At 36.5% G+C, this 19,620-nt stretch overlaps 1 protein-coding gene across 2 annotated transcripts in view; it reads right to left on the minus strand.

The window, feature by feature from the left end:
- ADGRA1 (adhesion G protein-coupled receptor A1) overlaps window positions 1–19,620 on the minus strand; it is a 286,732-nt gene that overhangs the window by 84,372 nt on the left and 182,740 nt on the right. Inside the window, exons 12-13 of one of the 2 annotated variants that reach the window (XM_014959599.1) lie at window positions 6,632–6,839; window positions 5,477–5,685 (exon numbers count right to left, since the gene is read on the minus strand). In XM_014959599.1, coding sequence (XP_014815085.1) covers window positions 5,477–5,685; window positions 6,632–6,839 — 417 coding nt within the window. Of the gene's footprint in view, window positions 1–5,476; window positions 5,686–6,631; window positions 6,949–19,620 lie in introns of those variants that run through there. The other variant, XM_014959605.1, reaches the window with a different exon arrangement.

Consider the following 19,620-nt stretch of genomic DNA (forward strand, 5'->3'; position numbering starts at 1 on the left):
TGGAGGGCTTACAGAAACCCCAAGAAGTTCAATGAAGAGAAATAAAGAGTTTCCTGTCTCTGGGACAGAGTAACCCCAACAGCAGTACAGGCTGAGTGACAACTGACTGGAAAGAAACTCGGCAGAAAAGGATCAGAGGGTCCTGGTGGACAATAAACTGAAAGCAAGCCAGTGGTCAGCCCTTGTGAATCTCATATTGACCCATATTAGCAAGAGTGCAGGGAGCAGGCAGAGGGAAGTGACTATTCCCTTCTCTTCACCACCAGTGAGATCAAATCTTGACTAGTGTGTCCAGTTTGAGGCACTTGAGTACAAGACAGACATTGACAAACTGGAAGGAGTCCGATGAAATCACCAAGACATCTAGGCGCAAGACCTAGATTCTAGGTCTTCAATTTACATCTCCTTTCTCCCAAGAGTTGGTCCATTTTACTGGGCTCCTTTACAGTCTGGTTACTGTTGCTCTCTGGTTGAAGCTGCACCACCAAGAATGCAAGATCTGTTAATCCAACAGAAAGCAAGAGCAAATAGAAAGAAAGAGTTTGAGCCAGATGCCTGATTTGTTACAAAGTTAGTGTAATTTGAAGGAGACAAGCCTGGATTTTTGTCCCCGGTAACATGCCAGATTATGCATTTTCCAGAGTAAATAACACATGATATTAAGTGTAATTTAATTAAAAGTAGATGTAATCCAAGGAGATAGAATTAAAAGCCAGATCTTGCTCTTATGAGTACTCAAACTCCAAGGCTTTGTGCAAAAGATTGGCACATTCAGGAACACTCTGAAAAAAGCAACCTTTTCTGAGAAGCTGGACTTGATACTGTCCATATGGACTAAGCGTTCTCTGTTAAGTGAGCAGAATGTGCCAGCTGAGGACTTATGTGAAGAGTACATGCCTCTTGGCCAGACCTCTGAATGACAGCAGAGCTTATAAATCTAGCTCTTCATTCTGGAAAGCATCTATGCCCATGCAGAAGAAACTAATTCCAGGGAATTTTGCAGTTCCCACTACACCAAATATTAATATCTCAGACAGCAGGTAAACTTCTGTATCACTTTTGAAGTCTTTGGTACTTAAACTCTGCTAAGGTCTATTTTGCAGGTGTAAAAGTAGATGTTAAAACACCAAAAAAAAAAATTCAAGAGTTCATTCTTAAACCTCTCTTTCTAAGCAGCCTGATTTTTCAAAGTACTGAACCACTTTTCCACAGCCTGTTATGAGAAAACCCTGGGTTCTGGGAAAACGTCAAACACTGTAATTATGACAACGTTCTAAATGACATGTCTGTAATGCTTCCCCGACTCATGAATTAATTTCTCAAAAGGCTTAGACAGGCTGTTTAATTTGGAGAAGAACTGAAACTTGGAAGTTTAGAAGACTGTGCTCAGAAATGAACTTCATGAATAGGCCTAAGAAATTCTGCAATTGTCTCCAATCACACCGAAAATATTGAAAACGTGGCTTTTGTAGCACTGTGATCCTACTAATTCAGAAAGACTTAAAAGATTCAGGGAATGCTTGTAAAATAACAGGAGAAAATCCTGTTAACTCCTAGCATGATTCCTAGTATCTTGCCTCTCCTCAATTTCTCGTTCACACAGTTTTCCAAGTTTTGCTTCCAGAATAGTTTCAAATTTGCTCAGTTTTTTCAACTCAGTCTCTTCAGCTCTAATTATCTCATATAGCCATCCACTGAACCAATGCTACTTTTGCAAATAATGATTCCTTACACACACAAAGAAAAAGAAATCCAGCAAAAAAGCCACTTATATTGTTTGTAAAAATAAGATACATTGTGACAACACAGGAAAGGAGTTGTCCATGATTTTATGTTCATTTAACCTATTTTCAGTTTACAATTTAAAATGCTAGCAATATTTCTTAATCCATTTTATGTTAATCGAGAAGTGGCATACTTAGATTTGAGAATTTCATTAGTGTTTATTTGAAGAAATTACTATTGACGCAGCAGTCTGAGGGGAAAAAGGAAACGATGTATACAATTACAGTAATATCCATCACTACTAAATTGCCACTCTTCTAAGAAAAATGAAGGGAAGAACAAAGGACAATGTATGTCAAAATATATTCTGCAAATTTTTAAATTCAGTGTTGCTGTTGGTGAATTTTGTTATCTCCTGAAGAGTTTTTACTCAGATATACTATGGCTATAGGGCACTATATATACACACACAAACATCGTCTTAAAAAATTAAAATATTGATATATAGCTCGGTGCACAAAAGAGCAGAAATAAATAGTATTTATAGAATAAATACTTATAATAAGATATACCAAAACTTCAGAATATATAAGCTAATAATTTTACTCTAAAACACAAAATCATATTGCAGAGGTTCATAGTTCAGGACCCTAGAGGGCTTTAGTCACTTCCAAAAGAAACTAGAGTGTGACTGTCTCCCTGCCTCCTACAGATAACACATGAAAAGACAAAATAGGAGACTGGTCAAAACTCACAGTATGTGAAGGAAAAGGCAGGAATATAACTCGGGAGTTTAGTTCACGGTATTTTATTCTCACCCCTAAGACACACATTCAAAAGCTGATCAGAAAAAGAGAATGCTGTATTATGTCTGACACTACTCTTTTACTTCCATCCACCGGCCCAACCCCGAGCAGAACGGAAGCGTGAGAGCAGTGTGAGGGAAGGAGCCTGTACCTCCTTTCCAAACCACCCTCTTGCACTGACATCACTTGAACAACTGTCACAGAGAGAAATTAAATGGTTCTACGTGAATCCTCTCACTTGAAGTATGCTCATGCTTATTAGTTATCAATCACTGTTGATAAATCCTTGATTACTGCCTTTCTAAAAAAGGACTCTATGAAACCTTTATTTTAACCCTTTTACAGTCCATAGGTAGAAGCAACTTTTAGAAAAGCAGTTGAGGGAACTTCATCTTACTATTTAAAAAGATCACAAATCAGAATATGTCTGTACTAACTATAAAATGGACAGTTGGATTTACTGAGGCTTCTATTTCATTTTGTTTCACAGCAGGATATACGTTATTCTGATGGTAACGTAAGCCTTCATCACTGTTGCTTTACTGCTGCTCTTCAGTTAACAGATGTTACTTCAGTTTTCTGCTATTATGCCAAAACATAATAATCAATTATGACTTTTTATGCTTTAGTAGATAAGAGAATTATAGATTAATAACATGTATGATATTGTAGGTAATTTCATTGGCTACGTACCATGTGCTAGCTATTTTGAGATGGCAGTCAGTATTTTTAAATACATTATGCACTCAGGTGTGAATTAAGAAGATACACACAGGCACTTTATATTGCTCATATTATAAATTAATAGCTAATTAGAACAATGAAATATTTTTCATTTCTGGTATGAGAATTGAACTACCCAGAAAAGCATACTCTCTATCAAACAAAACAATCTCTGACTTTATGCCACAATACACTGATTCGGAAATAACATTTGAATGAAAATGGTTGCGCACAAGAAAGCTACAAAAGTTTTCCAATAGCTGTTTAGAAAGACAGCTGTTGAAAGACATACTCGTGTATATATATATACACTAAAATGACTCAAGGCCAGGCGTCTTTTTCCTTAAAAGTGACTGTGAAACATAAGCTAAGGAACATATGACATTGCTTGCTACCATATCCATTGCAAAGCAAGGTTGAACCTAAGATTTTATTTTCCTGTTTTGCTCAGATATGAATGGAAGATTCACACAGAAAAAAGGAAAGTTGAATTACCATGACAAACCAAACACAAGACCTAAACCAGAATTACAAACCAGATGCAAAAACTGCAATAAAAGGTGCCTCAGTAGCCTTTATGGATATAGAAAAACCAATCTGCTACCTCTTATCAGAGAGAAATGTGCATTTGGCTTTACAAGCCAAAAATTAGTCGTAGCCCTTAGGTCAGTATATGATTTTTGCAAACAAAATGAAACCATAGAATTGGTTATTTGCAAGCAATTAGCTAACATTTAATAACTACTCAAAGTTTAAGAAAACAGGCCGAACCCAAGCAGTTGAAGGAGGAGGAAGCCATTTTGGGTGTGACATCTGCAAAGTCAATAGGTGCTTTCCTTAATGAATTTCGAAAAACATCTCAAAGCAAAATTACATTTCACATTCAGAGAATGGCAGCTGGGGGAAAAAAGGGAACTCATAGAAGCTGTGGAAAATGTGGTGTATTTGATGTCATCAAATCTTAGGAACAGCTTTTAAATTCTGAACAATTCTGGAGTGGGTGAAGAAAACGTTCAAGCACTCTGAGGGAAATCAGTTCTTATAAAGTGGACAATAATATCCGCATTTAACTTGTTGGTGCCACAGCCTTGTGCTATGATTGGCTGCCATCTGGGCTCCATCTGACAGCAGCAGATTGGTATTCTCTGCACACGTCCTCCCAATTCCTGTCGCCTCCGTGTGCTGTCCCTTACACACACACACACAATACATTGTTTACTCAAGGATAAACATTTCTGTATTGTACACAAGCAGCTTCTATGGTGTAATCATGCATCCACATTCAGGATCAATCTGCTATTAAAAGCACACATCTGGCTAATCTTTTCACAACTGTTTATAAAAAATATTTTTAATAGTATATACATTTTTTCATCTATATATGTTAGAAAGCTGTTTTGTTTGCTTTCCTTTATGCCCTGAATAATAATATCTTCAATGGTATATACATTTTTTCATCTATATATGTTAGAAAGCTGTTTTGTTTGCTTTCCTTTATGCCCTGAATAATAATATGTCATTATTGCATGTATAATCATTTTGCTTTCATGAAGGTAACTTTCTCTTAAGCAGGAGAGTTAAATAACTGCAATGGGAACTGTAAATGTGAGTAAGGGCAGAGCGAGGCAGGCTGACGTGTTAGCACTGCACAGAATTATTTTTCTTCAGGAGCAGTAATTTCGCAAGAAGGCTGTCAGCATCGGTACACAGACTAGAACTCCTACAGGATCAACAAGGACAGCACTGTCCTTACTTAAAAGAGCAGATGTTATTCCTCTCCATTTATTAAATGATTCAATATTGCGGTATGCCTGCAACTAATTAGTATGATCAACACAGCGCAGGGCAGGAACAAAAGCAGACCAGCCTCTGAGATGTGCTGATGTAAAAGCACACAGGAGTATACATTTTTAAACGCTGTCCTATAATTTATAACCATTACTTACTAATCCTTCCTTGATGGAATTTTCATTTCTAAGACTGAATTGAATGTCATTTCTGATTAGACCGGTCTCTGGGTATTAAAGCTGACCACCAGGTTTATTCACTTACTAGCAGTTAAATAATTTACTTTCTTTAAGAATGTCTTATACTGAACATTATAGAAAACAGAAGGTCAGTTACTGACAATTAAGAATGGCATGTGTGCATGTAAAAAGAACATATATGCATGGCAAAAGAGAGAGAGAAATATAGATATATTTGCTAAGTCATATACTTACCATTAGCACTGCAAAGTTACTGAAGTGTGTACTCTGAACGGTGGTAATATTGCCTGCAGAACTAATTATGTGGCACCCTTCTCCCCACCATCCTCCATGTCCATCTAGAAGGTCAAAATCCCAGAAGGCTGCAATGGGGTCTACACCCCGTGCAAAGTGCCTCAATCCTATAGTAAGAGGGCTGGTGAGGTTTCCAAAACTGCACCCATCTGCAAAAGCAACAAACTGAATCAGAGAGATGGAGTGGGAAACCCTTTCTTGATGAACGCTGCGTAAAGAGATCTGACAGACTAAACTATGAGGAAAAAAGCAATACACATGCATTCTCAATGGTCAAAATCAAAGGTAGTGCTCACATTCAGGAAAGTTTGCTATAGTATAAACAGTATAAATTGTATAAATCTGAACATTTGAGTCCCATAATGTGTCCAAATGATTTAATCATCTTTCACCAAGCAGATTTTTTTATGTTTCAGATTCTTCAGTTAAGATCAGTGTTACACTATTGCCCGTGTAACTGCAGAAATGGCTCAGTTTCATGGTACGATAAATGAGACAATTCTGCACTTTGAAAGTCACATTTAAACATTTTAAAAATGCTAACAGAAATGAGAGCACTATTCAGTATGAAATTAAATTAGTAAAATTGCCTGAGTGAATAATTAATCAAAAAAATGACTCACGAGCACATACAATATATCACATTTAGACAAAAGCCTTAAACAACACCTGTTTTACATCCATCGTATCAGGAAGTATACTGGTGAGTATTGATACATGCAACAGGGCACTATTCCCACTCCAAAAACCTTATTTTTTTCACTGTCTACGAGGTTGACATTGCAAATTTCATTTTAAGGAGTAAAACGAGGCTCTTTCCTATAGCACCATGCTTTAAGAAACAAGCATCTGTAACAATGCTGTCAACCAACAGTAGTCCAAAATTTGTATTCTAGTCATACTGCAAGTGCATTTCTTCATTCGGAGGATAATTCAAATAAAATCATGCAGATGGGAACAATTGCAAACATTTGTACTAAAGAGAGACTGTTTCCAGCCTCTCAGCACACTGTATACTCTACTCCTCTATTCTCTACATAATCAAGTATACTGTAGCTTTTAGATTAAAAGAAATAATGCATAACAGCTCCTCACCTATTTTAGCAAAAACAGCTGGTGTGGCAACCGTCCTACGTTTCCCATCATCTGCAAGATTTGATGAGTTTCCTGTGCTAGGAAAGAGTTTTCCATTCCGAAAGACAATAAACTGTAGCTTGCAAGTGGAGTTATCAACAGATTGCCAGGCTGAAGACTGAGAGAAGACAGACTGTGGCAAATGAACTGAAGCTACCGCTACAGCGTTCTGTACAATGAGAAAAAAAAAGAAACATTTAAAATGCAAATCACAACAGGGTTGCTTTCATGATGTTTTAAACTCCCCTACAAGAAATGTATGCTGCCTTCCTTCTCCACCAGGCTGGAAGCAACCAAAGAAGCACGAGCTGTAACCATGGGAATAGGATTGGTACAGTGCATATTAAAAGGGAAAATGTTTTGATTGAATGTGAGAGTCTATATGGTCAAGCTCCCTGCTGCAGAGGTGAGAATGGTTCTTACCGTGCCTGCTAGAGGGTCCATCAACACTGCAGATCTGATTTAAAGAGACAACCTCTACCAGGTTTTCTCCTTCACTTAAAACAGAATCAGACAACTTACATTAAAACGTTCCTCTGAAAGGGTACTTAAAGAGTACAAAAATAATTTTATTAATACAAAAATTACATCAGCAGAGAGTTGCAAGTGCAGTAAACAGCACATTTTGTGAATATGTTTTTCTTGCTTCATATAGGGAAAATCAGTTAACTCTGTGTTTAGTAACACAGATTAAAAAATATTACAAGCAGTAACGTAACAGAAGAAAAGAAGACGGCACTAGGAAAAAATGAATGAAGACTGTCAGATCACTGTAATGGCTTTGAGTTGTGAGTGTGTTATACACCCTTTTACAAGCAGATAATTCCCTTACAGCAGAGCTATAAAATACACCAAACAATGTCTTCTGAGGACTTCACTCATTAAGCATTTTTTCCTGCCAAAGTAGCAAACTAATCATTAAAGACGCAGATATTTACAAGAAAACAAAAATGATGAGCAATAGGGAAATAAACAGGGAGTCTGTCTTGAGCCTTGACATGAAAAGTGTATGTATTTAAAAACAAACAAACTACAAAATGTTCTAATTTGCATTTTTCCCAAGGGCAAAGTATAGCTTCTCTGCACATAATTTACATAGATTATCACATAATTTGCTCATAGCACATGTGCACTACCTCTTTGAGAAGTAAAACAATAATCTTCACAATCATGTAAACAAACATGACATTAATATGTGTCCATGTGCTGGGAGAAATACATGTGTGAGAGAGAAATGTACAACAGAGATCAGCAAACTAAAACAAGTCTGAGAAGCATCTAGTGATCTACAGGATAAATACGGGAGAAAAGAATCACTAGTCTGTGATGTCACTGCGATGCTTAAATAAACAGATAAAGGCTTCTGTTTTTCTCTTTATTGCCATGTATAATACCAAAGGTTTTGTGATTTTAACAATAAAAACATCAAAAAAATCCATTTTAAAATAAGTATTCAATCTAGGTGATGCCCCTTATTAAAAATACTCAGGAAAAAACAGAACAAACAGCTACAGGAGATTTCTCCATTAGATTTTAAAATTACTGTGAAGGCTCTAATTGGAATTAACTGAGCTAAACATCAAGCATTTGTCCTTAGATGGTTTCCACTGCCTAATTCACTAAGGCTGTCACAATATCACACACTTCTGAAAAAGACATGTTTTACTGTACGGTATCCCAAAATAGCTGTATATGCAGAACCTCTGAAGATATCATTTTGGCCATAAAATTGTAACCAATAAGTATGTACAGAAATTATTAGAAGTGTCATTTGTCCAACCCCAGACACTGTTGAGGACTTACCTGGAGATGGACAGAAGTGTAATAGAAGTTACAGTGTGATTAACTTTATATTTATATTGGATTTTTTATTATTATTCTGTGCTGGAAACAGCAACCACAATGACATACCGAATAACACTAATTACTTATTATACACAAAAAGAGAAAGCTAGAAGCATCTGAATAAGCTTATGATAATGAAAACAACAGCTAAAGGCACTGGGATAACAAAATAGTTCTATGACTTGACAAAAGCAGTCCTACACAAACCAGAGAAAAGAACAGGTTTATAGCATTTTTGCTAAGAGGGAAAATGGTCTAATTCATTGTGGTTCTCTAATTTCTTCTCCATTGAGACTTACTGATACCAAAGGGAAAAGGTGACAGTGTGGACGGAGCTTGGCTGTGGGGCTGGGGAGGTGCAGAGAAGAGGCCCCAGTTATCGGGGCGCAGGGAGCTGGGGTGCGGGTCTGGGGTGCACAGCTGGGGAAAGGCTGAAGTGATGTCCATCCCTCACCCTCACACTAGTGCCCTGTCTCTGCCACCTTCACAGCATAAAGGAAAGGTGCCAAACACAGTGTGATCTTATCCACAGACTGCAGCTTCGCCTCACAGGAGGGAAGTCCAACTGGGTGAAGAAAAGCTGTACACGGCCTACAGACGGTGTGGGGCGGACTGACGGCACGCCTTGGGCCCACTGAGCACACCTCACACAGGCAGCAACACAACGCCACATTTCTGGCAACAAAAAGACACATTTACAGAAACTGATTTTCTCAGTAGGCTTCAGGAAAATGTTTTTCCCTATTTATCTCCTCAAAATGTACCAAGAATATGAATACCCCCAGTGTTGACTATGTAATAATACTCACTAAATATTGTCCACAGTCACTTCCCAGCCTACAGTTTAATTGTGAATACTGCCCTATGGATATCTGTTGCTTCAAACAATTTCTCTGCAAGCAGTTTGGGGCGGGGGGAAGAGAAAAGGGACAGGGCTATTTCTTGACTGGACAAATGTACACGTAAAGTCAAAATACTCGCTACACATCAAATATTTACTTTATGTAGAAATTCCTCAAAATTAAACATCAAACTGTCTCCTAGAGCAACATGACTGCCAACAAGCTCCTGTGTTAGGGTATTAATAAAAAATGCACACATTGAGAGTGCTCACACATCCGCAATGCTGTTTAGAAAGATGAATAAATATTTGTGAACAATTTTTACATCTAAGATACGTGACAATCTTCTTGCAATAGTATTAGATATTATTCAAATGAGAGGGATGATCTGAGCACTCAGGCAATCCTTCTTATCGTGGTAGAGAATGGATGGAGCCTGACTGGAGCCTCAGTCTTGGATTCTGGTAATCTCATGTGTAGTGATGAATTAATCAGTTCACTGTTTTTGCCTCAGTTTCCCTTGTATTTGGTGAAATAAAAATGATGGCATTGCTTTTGCTGTCCAAGGGCTCCTGAGTACAGAGATGAAACACAATATAGGAACAGATTATTACTAATACTAGCAATGGTGACATCAAATTTCGAGTGAATTATTGTGTTTCAGATGTTTCAAAATCCACATAAATAAAGTCATTTTAAAAAATTTCCCTGGACACCATATCACGACGCCCCATAACTGACATTTCTGAGCATGCTAGTGGCAGCATCTTAGGAAGCTGCTCCACCTCTAAGGGGAGAAAGAGCACTAGAGACAGAACCACCATCCAATATCCTGCAGGAGAGCTGCAGCTTTGCAATGACACAGGTCAGCACTGGCATCTAATATTTTCCCTGGAAAAGCTTAGAGTCTGTGTCAGCAATTTACTAGTCAGGATTTAGACATTCTGTGAGTGTTTTCAAAACAATCCCTCCATGACTCCATTTCACTTTTAGTCCTATTAACTGGATTGTACTGGCATTCAAAAAGGAAATCCTGAACATATTGTAGTTTTTTCTAAGGAATATTCTTCTGCTGGAAAATACTGGTGTTTTAAAATGAAAACTATCCACACAGACTCACCCACTTGTGCATAAATGTGATAGAAATGATGCAAATTTCAAAAGCTCATGGTTGTCTTCCATGTCATCTGCCTAGATATTAAAAAGTCTGCTGTGTGACCCTGCAGCCAGGGCTTATCAGCACTAAACTGACTGAGGATTTTGTGGGAGGGCTCATAGGACTCCTGGCTCTGAAGACTTCTTGGAACCTGGGAAATTTTCCAAAAAGCCAAATGAAAGGTTGCTTTAAGCACTCTGAATCATAATTTGGAAACTATGGTTTTGTAAGTACTTTTGAAGTTTCATTTTGTTTCCATTTCAGAGGTATTTTTTCTGTGTGTGTAATTTTTCAAAATATCTGATGAGCAGAAACAGCACAAATAAATCCAAGTGGATCCCAAAAGTTTTAAATTTGAAACGAAACCTCATTCTAAAGAGGAAATGGTCCTCATGATATTGAGAGCTACAGACTCTTGACATTTTTGTAGCTCATGCATGTGTGACCCTTATTATAAATGTTTTAAGGGAAAAATGTAAGATTTAAAGCGAAGTTTTTCCCCAAGTGGTTTTATTCTGGTCAGCAGAAATCATTAGCATTATAATCAATGCCAGCATTTACAAGGAGTTTTTAAGTGTTTAGGAAAGACAGCCTCTTGCCTTAATTGCCTTTGTGATATGTTGGCCCTTCTACTTTAACCATTCTTTAAAGAGACCTGCTCCCATTTTGAACATTGCTTCCCCAGTATCTTGTTATATTTGTCTAAAATTTAGCATAATATTGAGAGACCATACCCACTATCAGACAATCATTATCAAGGATGATGCTTGGTGACTACTGTGGAGTGACATAATGCTAATTATTTTCAGTAGCTCTTCCTTACTTATGCTTTGATATTAGATTGATTTTGAGTTCAATCACAGTATTACTTTTTGAGATAATATACATTTCATCTAATTTTGAGTCCTCAGAACAGTCAGGTATATTTTTCCAGTTGGCAATTTCCTTAACTTAAATAACACCACCTTAACAAGAGATCAGAACAAAACTGGAGGAAAAAAAAAAAAGAAGAGTAAATGAAATCATCTGAACACCTGGAAGAGAAGTGGAAAAGCAGCTCCACTGCTTCCAAATTTTAAAGAATCTGGTGAGGTATTTCATAGATTCAGATGCAAGACACCACATACTATATTATTAAAGATACAAGGATGTTGCCAAAATAGGCACAAGCTATATAAAGCTACAGTAGCAGTAAAAAAAAGTAGAAACTAAGCTCTACAAATAACAGCCTGTATTACTAAATACGTAGTGACTGAGTTAACAGCATGGTCATCATAATAAAATCAAGCAAATAAATTGTTTATGCATATACAACAGATTTTATTTTGGCCCTCAAACAAGACAGCAGCTCCTTAGAAGCAACTTAAGATTTCAGTTTGGATTTATGTGAAAGGTTTGATTGCTAACATAACAAAAATGTGAAAATTTTTTTTTTCAGATGTCTCTCCTGGTAGATATTTAAATAACATTCCTTTGGAATTATCTCAGCACATGATATACAAGATAAGGACAGGCATTTGGGCCACCACTGTGAGGCTTTAGGTAGACTGTACATGAGTACTGATCTCTTTTTCTCATATGAAAAGTACCAATAAAAAACCTCCAAAATGTACACTCTCTTGGAAATTGCCAAATAAAATTTCTGTAAAAAAGATAGAAACAATGCCAGTTTGAAGAAAGATGGTTATACAAGACACATACTCCATATCAAACAATTTGACAGGTCCTAAAAGAGATAGGATTGTTTTTTTTTTCCAAATGGGAGAAGATGAAGCAAGCAAAGTAGGAGATCCCCCTCATATTAACAAATCTACATAACCTTGCTCCTGATTTGCCACAATGTAACTACCCTTTTTAGACTGATGTTTAAACACAAGTCTGGAAAGGCTCAGGGATGACTAGCAAGTGAAAAGCAAAATTTATATAGATTCCCAGAGAGAAATGAAGATATACCTCAAAAAAACGCAACATAAAATCACCTGGCTGTTCCAAGCATGCTGGGATTATTACGTGGTAAGGTCATCATGTAGTCATGCTGTGGTCCACACACATATCAATATCTGGAAAACTAAGTACGGAGCCCAAGATATATTTGTTCTAGCCAGGCATAAATGCTGTTTTAATGCATAATGAAAATACGACATCAACAAAAAATGCAGGCAAATTATATGAAAAGTTACAAACCCATCTAACGTGGGTTTAAAGTTCTCAGTAATTAATAATAAAGGTTTTCTACAGTCACGCTATAGACATGATAGATTTAGCAAATGGCATGGAAATTTTAGAAAAGCTGTTAATATAAAATAGTCTTGGAAAATCAGATTGTTAGTAACTCTTTTCTAATAAACATAAAAAATAAAAGTAGTCCCCACACCAGGATTCTGTAGTTCAAATTTGAAAACTTGCCAAACTCAGGAAATTCTTTGATAAAAGTTAACAGGACTTAAAAGATCAAGAAAAGATTAGCAGATCAAAAAGGGCAATGAGTATAATCAGAAAGTGTATGAAAAGGAAAAAAACTCACTGATCAGTGAAACAAAATAGTATTTTAGGTTTCAAGAAATGGATGGATACAGTGATAATTGCCAGAAACATTTTACATATTACAGTAAGTTCTTCAGATTTATATTAGAAAAAGAACAAGGCAAGAAGTATAGAAAGAATCAGGTAGAGATAAAACAAACTAGAAAAAATCAGGTAATACATTTTTTATTTAACGCCAATGAAAGTGTTGACATTTACATGGAGACAATGTTAGGATCAATAATGAGAACAAGAATACAAAAATTACCACGAATGTCAAGACCTGAATATCGTCCAGAACAAGAATACAAAACCTACCACGAATGTCAAGACCTGAATATCGTCCTACAAATCTTTGAAGGAACTGACACATGAAATCAAAGGAAAATTTGAGCAATGATGACTGCTCTGTAAAATGATCGACTGTTAGGGTAAATGAATGAACCAAGTCTGGCAGTATACATCGGTACAGACCTATGCACAAACTTTATTGCATAGTTCACAATATTACTCACAGCTGCTGCTGCCATATTGGTCTGCTCCTGTGTCCAAAGACATGCAGCTTTAACAAATTCAGAAGAGTTGATTGTTAAATTGCATGACAATGTGGTGTCCTTTAGGCACACTATGGCCTTCAGGCACTATATGGACCGCTCTGGCATTGTTCCTGTGTCCTGGTGTGATGCATTGAAGTTGTTTATGCATGCATGCATTATTCCTCCAAATCATAAGTCAGCATTTAGGACTTCATTATTAATGCATCCATGAAAATACAGTCAGAAAATGTAATACTTTTTCTCCAAGATAAGGCAAATATGTGGAACTCCACAAGCAACAACTGAACTGTTAACCTGACAGCATGAGGGAAAAGACAGGAAAAAAAATCAAAAATCAAAGAAAAAGGTAATAGAAAGGAAGAAAGGGCAGGTTTACTAAAGGTAGCGCCAGACCCACATGATAGTTTTCCTTGATAACTGTTTTTCTAGACAAGGCAATACAATTCACCTTATTTCTTTGGTCTTCAGTAAAATATTGGATGCTACATAGAAAACTGTTAGCTGAGTTGAGACATTGAGAATTAATAGGAAATAGTTTCAGCTAATACAATTATTTACTTTGAAAGGGGAAGATGGGCTGGAGTGAACATATCCAGTTTCTATGAAAATCAGTTTGGAGACTTCCAATTTTTATTTGATGACCTTGAAACAAAGAGGAATGTCCCCTAAGACAACGTTCAAAATTATGTTTTACAGATTTATGATGAGAACTTCTGTTACAAGCTGGTGAAAGAGACAACTTTGGAAAGCAACAGACAAGGAAAAGGCCATGAAAGCCGTGCCAGTGAAAGCACTGGTTGATCACAGAATGACTCAGAGTAACTATTATTTAACAATAAAAAAAAAAGACAAATACAGCCCAGAACATAGAAGATGACACAGTTCCATGGAAATAGTCTGATTTTAAAGGCCTTATCAGAAACACACTACATGATTTTTATCAACTGGGCTCTGGAAAAATCTGGCCATAATAGAATGGGATAGAGGATGGTTAATAGGGTCACCATTAGAATGAATTGTGGTGACTTCAAAGAAAGCCTTTGAAGCAACTCAAGTATCAGTTGAAACAGGTGATTCTGCAAAAGCCTCAGAGAACACAACGAATCTGCAGGCGACCCTAAGATTATTGCTCCAGTAGATACAATGTTAGAACAAGGATTAAGAACCACATTTGTAAATTATTTACTGCTGATAAATTGTTAGTATACTGTCCATCTATTCCAAAATCCCACATCAGCAATTTAATTTTAAAATTTCCAAGTTTTACCCAAGTTTTCACCTTTTATGGTAATGTATCTTTTGCCTAAATGCTGACAACAGAAAAAAACAGTTCAGGGTTTCTCGTTGCAAGCCGAGCAGAGTCTGTAATAGACTTGCCATAAGGCAGAAAGTTGTGCCAGAGAATGCATAAAATTAGTCTTCCTAGAATGTATGAATTCTTAAGGGTGGCTTGTGAGTTTTACACTGAAATTTAAGGGTTTTTTTGGGGAAAATCCTTGAAGTATTAAATTGTTTTGCCACACCCCAAAATTCAGACTCTAACTTTCCATTATTTTCCTCTGGACCTACAGAAACTCATTGTAGCTTCATTTTTAAAAAGGATGGCTTCTGGCAGAGCATGCTACAGGAAGACTCACCCTCTTAGGAGTTTGGTTCACTGGGACCTTCAGGGATACATTAGCTCCTAGAAATACTACGTTTTCCTCTGGGCAGCCTGGGAGGAAGGAGTATTTCTCCTTTTTATTTAGAAGCTCAGTTCATTTTCAGGCATTAAATATATGCGAGGTCTTTCTGGAAAGATGATAAGCATATTCAATTCTTTTTATTGCATTGATGAGACTGTGGTTTTAATTGTTGAAGGTGCACTTAGAGGATGGGAATATGCTACCTTGTTAGAATTTTTAAATATAAAGTCACAATAAATAATCTCGGGAGCTATCTAGGTGGAACATTCAGCTACGTAATTACAAAACTATCACCATGGATCTTAGGAAGTGTATCATAATCATCCAGAATACCTAACTAAGCAAATACCTTTTACAGCTCATTGACTACTGAATTCAATTATACTTAAGTATTACCAGTTCAGAAGAAGGAATCCTGTGCATTCTAGCTTTGGTATACTGGCATACATGAGATTTTTTTGCTGTGAACACTTTTAATTTATTTTTTGAAGGACGTGAATTGTGTTCATGTAGGCCTCATAAGCGTCTTACTTTCTGCATGGTCCATAGTTTAATAGCTATCATACATAAGAGACAATTAGGAATGGGAACAAAGAGAAGATTTCCCACTACTCGGACAATGCATTAACAAAGATTTCTCTAAATGAGCAGAAACACAATGTGATTTAAAGGATAACAGATAGCAGGTGGCTTATATGCATAAGAAAAAGCACTCTGTACTAAGCAAAATTTATAGGCATTTTAATAGAGTACAATACATACCATTAGGGATTTTACGATTTTTCTAAAGTCTTAGATAATTTGTGTGTATCCATTTATTGAATCCACAGTGATGCAACCGTTAGGTAATAGAGTAATTCAAAATGACTGAATATTGCAACTATTTAATCATACTAGATGATAGGATTTCTAGCATCTCTGATGTGGTATTCACACTTAGTTAAGCTAGATAAATATAAAGTTCATTTAGTAACATAAGTGGGAATGTAGTGAAAAAGATTAATTCAGAAATTTTTAATAAACTACTTAGATATAATTTTCCTGAGGCAAAGTGAGGTTCTACATTTCATATAACATTGAGAAGTCCAAGAATTAACTGTTTTTCTGGTGCTGTCTTTTTATAAAGATGACTGCAATGAAATGCTGACACTGCTGCTTGATGACAACTGAAACATTGTCCCTGTCTGATAATGAAGGAAAGCTGAAACTGCTGAAAATAATTTTAGCAATCTGGGTCTTTTAGGAACTCAATATTCTGCAGATTTTGAATGATTTGAATATTATCCTCAGGAATGATCCCTATTGCCTATAGCCATTAAACAACTCAGAGGCAGCATTACTCTTGCAAGCCATACCCTGGGCAAGGCACACGTTTCTACAAGTGGATGCGAGATCACTACATTCCTTGCTTTGCTATGTAGAGACAGTTAAGTATTTGAAAAAGAATGGTGGTAAGATTCCCTTTTTTTCAGTTCACATATGCACAACCACACTTTCCTTTACCCTATTACAAGACACAACTTCACTATCCTCACAATAGTCAAGAAAATACACCTTCTGAGGAGCAAATATGATTTCTTCTGTCCTACTGTTCCCAAACTCAGTTTTCCATTTTGAAAAACTGATATAGTTTGGTCTCCAACTCGCCAAGAAGTTAATTTGCTTCCTGAATTTCACTCACTCAGTTGATTTATTAGCTTCTACAGTAGAGTCAGAAAACCTGTTTTGTAAGAATAAAGGTAAAAAAAGTGAGTAAAGTGAGTATAGTTACACAGGGAAGAGAGAGGTTCTGAGTCACAGAAGTGTCTTCATATTTGGACGAAAGTATCCAAGGTCTCCAGACCCTTGAGTTACATGGTGGTAACGTGGAGGTATGATGGCAAGTGACATTTTAAGAGAATTCTTATAATTGAGATGTTGAATATGAAGAAGACAGGCACTCCGCTACTGCTAATCCCTGTAGTTGTCAGTAGGTGCTGCTCACCAAAGCTCCCCGACAAAATCCCATACCCTCCTCCGAGAGTCTTACACACATCTTCATGATTATGATGTCCCAAGTGCAGACACACACAAGATTTTGAGCTCAGTATGACGATCAAATGATAAAGTCAGAATTTCACCTTTAAAGTTCAGTTCTGGCCTGATGCCATGCTGAACACCGAGTTAGAGCAAAACCAAACATAGATTTGGTACATATGTTTTGGTGTGAAATAAGAGACAATAGTTATCAAAGGGATTTATCCAAGGCTACATTTAAATGAGCTAATTATCAGCGCTAGTATGCCACAGTGGTGATGTGAGCCTTTGCTTTTGTTTTTCTTGACAACCAGACAGAAGGGAAGAGAGGAAAGGAGTCCATCTGGAAAGTAAGTTGTCAACTTGTTAAAGAGTAGTACCCTTTTCCAAGCCAGTCTATTTTGTGGTTATAAATAGAAACTGGGTATTGTCCTGAGGAATAGTATACTCCCCCATTCCTTTTTTTTTAAAGAAACAGTATAAATTGTTCTTCTTGCAAGTAATGTATTTGCAGATACATTTTTCACCAACAATCTAGAGTCATGAGGAAGCTTTGAAAATGAAACATTGTGGGATGTGTACATAAGCACATTGTATATACAGTTCATGTGAAAATCTGTTGTTTTGGTTCAGCCAGAGAGCATTCAGAGCCAAATAGAACACTTTTACCTCCAGCTGAATCACATGTACTCTCATTGTCCTCATCATAAATTACTGGTTTATCTGGACAGACTCCTTAGCCCAGAACACATCTGCCCTAAAAAGTGCTTAGTGACAATTTATCTTGATTCATTCTAAGTGATTTGTTACAGAGTTATATGAACATCAAAAAAATTTGCTAGCATTATCCACAGTAAAATCCAATAACAACCACAAAGGAAGTGAGATCTGAGTAAACCTTCCATCAGACCATGTCTCCACCAACCTAGTGATTTACTTTATCAGTCCTGTCAGTTGAAGGTTAGAAGAAACCTATGTCTTATTTCTTAACATTTCACAGATGCTAAGAAACCACCTAGGCATATGTGCAAATTTTCCTTTGTTACTGCAAAAATAATCACTTGCCAAAGTCAATGTTAAGCATTTCATCTCTAAAAGCTGACTGAATTAAAATCTTAATTCTCTAGTAAAATCACTTTTTGTAGCTCAGCTGCTGCAAAACAGTTATGACATTCTGATTAAGGTTTTAAAATACTAACATATATTATCAGTTCTTGTCATCGGGCATCACTACATGAAAACTCATAGTTTATACTGGGTGAGGATAGTGGTGTATTTCTGAGGCAGTATGCATTGTATTGCTCTCACTCAAGCGAGCACCTTCGAGTTGAGATGCCAGAGAAGGTCACTTCTTGAATAGTGCATGAACATAACTGAGGTCTTAACTAACCCCAGGAGAGCATCCTCTCATTCCCATTCAGTGACTGCTGAGAATGATGATTCCTAATATAATATGATATAATAGATTTCTAATATAATAGATTCCTTTAAATACTCTGATAGGTGCTAACCTAGCTAAAGTTAGATGGGATGAAACTCTTATAGTAATAAATGAAGACTGAGGACTAAGGACTTACATCAGTTTTCTCTTCACATTTCTTAGGTGAAGCAAAAGGGAATAACAATACTCTTCCTAATTCTTCCAAATGCAAAGCTGCTTTCAGTTTGCCTTGTACTACAGGAGCGGATGGAGAAGCATAGCTTTTGTGTTTGGCTCATGGCTTTTGAATTAATACAAGTTTTCAAGTATTAGTGCTGCAGGGCCTGTATACTGAAAAAGCAACAGCAACATGTTCATTAAAAGTAGTGGTCTGTATGTGTTCGTTTTTTAAAATCTTCTAAGTTAGTTACATAAGCAGTAACTTTGCAATTTAATCAGTAGAAAATGAATTATCTTACATTGTTATATGTAAGCATTTGCAACAGTTTGAATATTTTTGGTTTTCCTCTCTTGCTCTACTGATTTTCTAATCTTTTTCAGTAAAGGTCAATTCTTCTCACCTCAGTATATTTAATGTGCTCACAAATTTCTACCAAAGGCCTTTATTCTAAAAAGCTTCATTTTATCAGTCAGACACATCAACAGTGTGTATAATTCAGACTTTCTCAAGGGCTTGCACTGCCAACTTTGACTGATTTCAAGTGTGTTACTATTCTTGCTGAATCACTTCCAATCTCGTATTTAACTGATATGCTTTTATTTTAGGCAGTAGCAATGTTCATTTTCTAACATAAAAACTTAATATGTTCACCATTTCACTATCTTTTTGTTCTGGGCATCCCAGCTTTACTTTCTGCATTAAATTGGATGGGAGTACTTTGCTGA

This window comes from Calidris pugnax, unplaced genomic scaffold, assembly GCF_001431845.1.
Source record: "Calidris pugnax isolate Ruff unplaced genomic scaffold, ASM143184v1 scaffold4, whole genome shotgun sequence".
NCBI classification, from domain to species: Eukaryota; Metazoa; Chordata; class Aves; order Charadriiformes; family Scolopacidae; genus Calidris; species Calidris pugnax.